This window comes from Emiliania huxleyi (assembly GCF_000372725.1).
Source record: "Emiliania huxleyi CCMP1516 unplaced genomic scaffold EMIHUscaffold_2192, whole genome shotgun sequence".
Taxonomy (NCBI): Eukaryota; Haptophyta; order Isochrysidales; family Noelaerhabdaceae; genus Emiliania; species Emiliania huxleyi.
The window spans coordinates 1-2,983 of NW_005200424.1; the positions used below are offsets into that span (position 1 = coordinate 1).

Sequence of the window (2,983 nt, forward strand, 5' to 3'; positions counted from 1 at the left end):
AAGCCCCGCTGACCTTCGGAGGAGACGGCGAATTGGGAAAGTCGTTTGGATCCCGGGGAAAAAGTACCTCGAGTTAGTGGTTCAATGGGCGCCCCCCCGCCAATAAAGGTACGGCCCCTTCCCACTTCGAGCCCCGAATCCCCGGGGACTTTGAAAGAAGAGCGGGCAAGCGACGCGCAGCCGAGGGAGCAGTCGCGTGCGCAGAGGGTCGAATCGGCGGCTGTGATCGACATGCAAGAAGCACTCGTCTTCCACTTCCGCGGCCGCCTCGTAGCCGTTGTGGTCGAGCCTGCCGAACTCCTTTCGCATCCCCTCGTACCCATCGCATGTCGTGCGATCGAGGTAGTCGGCCAGGCCTGGGCCCGGGAGGAGCGTGATCGCATTCGTGCTGTCGAGGACGATGCCGTCCAGCTCCGCCACTCCCGCGAGCCCACGCGAGATGCCGTCCGCATCCACGTCCTCATTCGCGTCCTCGTCTTCGCGTGCACGCGCCTTGTGCTTCAGCGCGGCTCGCGCGTACGCCATGCCCGGCTCGACGGCGATGTGCATCTTAAGGTGCTCGATGGCGGCCGCAGACCATCCAGTCACGAGTGCGCGCGCGGCACGAGAGACACATGCGAGACGGCCGCACATGCGGAGCGCGGCCTCGTGGTCGGTGCGCAAACGCTCGGCGTACGCGCATTCTGCACCGGCGCCGCCGCCGTCGCTGCCGTCGCCGCTGCCGGCGTCGCTGCTGCTATCGCTGCCGGCGTCGCCGCCGCCGTTGCTCCCGCCATCACTGCCGCCATCACCTCCATCGTCGCTTCCACGATCGTCTCCATCGTCGTAATCTTCGTCGCCGGGGTCGTCGCTTTCGGCCTCGCCAGCCAGCTCGAGACGCGTGCGCGGCGCCAGCCACGGTGGATCGTCGCGGTACAGCACATCGCAGATCAGTCCGAAGCTGTCGGCAGGAAGCTGATCGAGAAGGTTCGAGTTGCCCCGCTGCCGCTCCATGCGCTCGCGCCACTCAGCCAGCGCCTGCGCGTTTTTGTCGAGGATCTCCCGAATCTCAGCGAAGGACTTGAGCTCCGTCTTCGCGTCCATGCACCGCCTGCAACGGCGGCGCCCCGCGGGCTGCTTTCGCTGGCCTTTGGAGTAGTCGCTCTGCTGCGTAGGCGCCGCACAGCCAGCGCACCACTTGGCAAGGCTAAGCCAGTCTGGCGACGACGAGGAGGACGCCGCCGTCGCCGTCCGGCGCATCAGGCGGGTGCGTGGCCCTGCGGGCGAACAAAGCAAGTATGGTCCTGACCGCCCATCCCCGGTCTCCGGGAGGCTGGGTCTGTCAGCAGGCGGGGGGGGTATGGTCTCGAGGTGGGTTGCGCGAGGCTACCATACCATACCCCGCAAAAAGCCCGAACCCTGCGCTGGCTACGCGCACCTTCGTTGTTCGCATTCACAACCAGACCGTTTTGAGTAACCGGGGAAGCCGCCGGTGGCATCTCTTTCCACCCAAGAAGCCCATTTGGAGGGATGGGCGGCAGTGTGCGGGCGGTGAGTGCTAGTCCTCTCATCAATTTAGAACGAAACGCCCCTCCCTCCCTTCTTCCCTCTACTAGCTGAGGGGCTCGCTAAACGCTCGCCGAGCTCCATGCTGTGCAACACCACCTCCTCACTAATCGTCAGGGGCGCGGAGAGCGCAGTGCACTACGGTGAGGCTGCGCAGCGGGGGCTCACCCCCTGCACCGCGCTCAGCGCGGCGCAGGGGGAGGGCGCGGTCGGTGGCGGCGGCGGCGAGGCGCGAGGCGGTGGTGGCGGTGGTGCGGGCGGCGGGATGACAGGGGAGGCGGCGGGATTGACAGGGGAGGCGGCGGCCACGAGCGGAGCGGCGCGAGAAGGGGGGGGGGGGCGGCGGCGAGGCGCCGGTGAGCGAGGCGCCCGCGCCATCTCAGAGGGACGCGCCGCTGCGAGATGGAGGGCGGCGGTGACGGAGGCGAGGCGCGAGGCGGCGGCGGCGGCGGCGGCGGCGGCGGCGGGTCTCGGTGAGCGGCGGCGGGAGGAGGAGCAGCGGCGGCGGGAGGAGGAGCAGCGGCGGCGCTCGCTCACTGTTGACGGGAGCGCTTTTGAGCCTGGGAGCCCATGCCACTGCGACCGGCGTGCCCGGGAACGGAGATCGCGCGCGCGCCGCCACTCACGACGCGCGCGCGATCTTCGCGGAGTCGGGTCCCCAGAGGGAAGCGGTCTTATCGGCCGACGTCCAGCGGCGCGCAAGGAAACAGGCGCAGCGGAGGCGGCCTAGCACCGGCTCGGCGCCGGGCGGTTGCGCTGCCCGCGAGCCGCGTCCTGAGCCTCGGCAGCGCGCTGCGCGGCGCGGCGCTCGCGCTGCTTCTGTGCCGAGAGCGGCATGATTCGCCAGCTGAAGTCCAGACTCCTCGGGTCCGCGAGTTCCGCTGGTCACGATTGCGCAGGTTGGCGTAAGCGTCTGAAAGCAGTCTTGGGTGGTACGGGGCCATGCCAGACGTGTCGCCTGCGGCTGGGACGCCAGCCGAGACGGGTGCGGAGGCCGCCTATTCACAGAGGGCTCAAGGGGTATTTTTCGCTTCGCTGCGCGGCCCCGCAATAGGTAGGTAGGTGGGGCACGGAGCCCGGCGGTTGGCGCCCGCAATAGGTAGGTAGGTAGGGCGTTTTGGCGCGACTCAGTGGGAACAGACCCCCATCTGGCTAGGAGCCGGAACCCAGTGCACAGCAGCGCCTGGGGCGGAGACTAGGGGGTTGTAGACGCTCTGATACGAGCGTCATCTTGTAGTGAACAGGCCGACTTCGCGGTTTGAGCGCCCAGCGCAGACCGACCGACCGCAGGGGGGGTCCGGTCGGCGGCCGCGGAAGACCGCAAACCGGAGGGGGGGTCCGGTTCGGTCGGAGCGCAGACCGAGGGGGGGGTCGGTCGGGTTGGCTCGAGGGTCACACCGCACACGCTCGCCGCAGCTGTGAATAAATTAGTATCTCG

General features: G+C 68.5%; 1 protein-coding gene across 1 annotated transcript; it reads right to left on the reverse strand.

The window, feature by feature from the left end:
- Positions 1–1,589: 1,589 nt before the first annotated feature.
- EMIHUDRAFT_373705 (hypothetical protein) lies at positions 1,590–2,385 on the reverse strand (the record flags this gene model as incomplete). Its single annotated transcript, XM_005780277.1, has 1 exon — positions 1,590–2,385. A coding segment is annotated over one exon (195 nt), but the record flags the coding sequence as incomplete, so codon positions are not given.
- Positions 2,386–2,983: the final 598 nt, after the last annotated feature.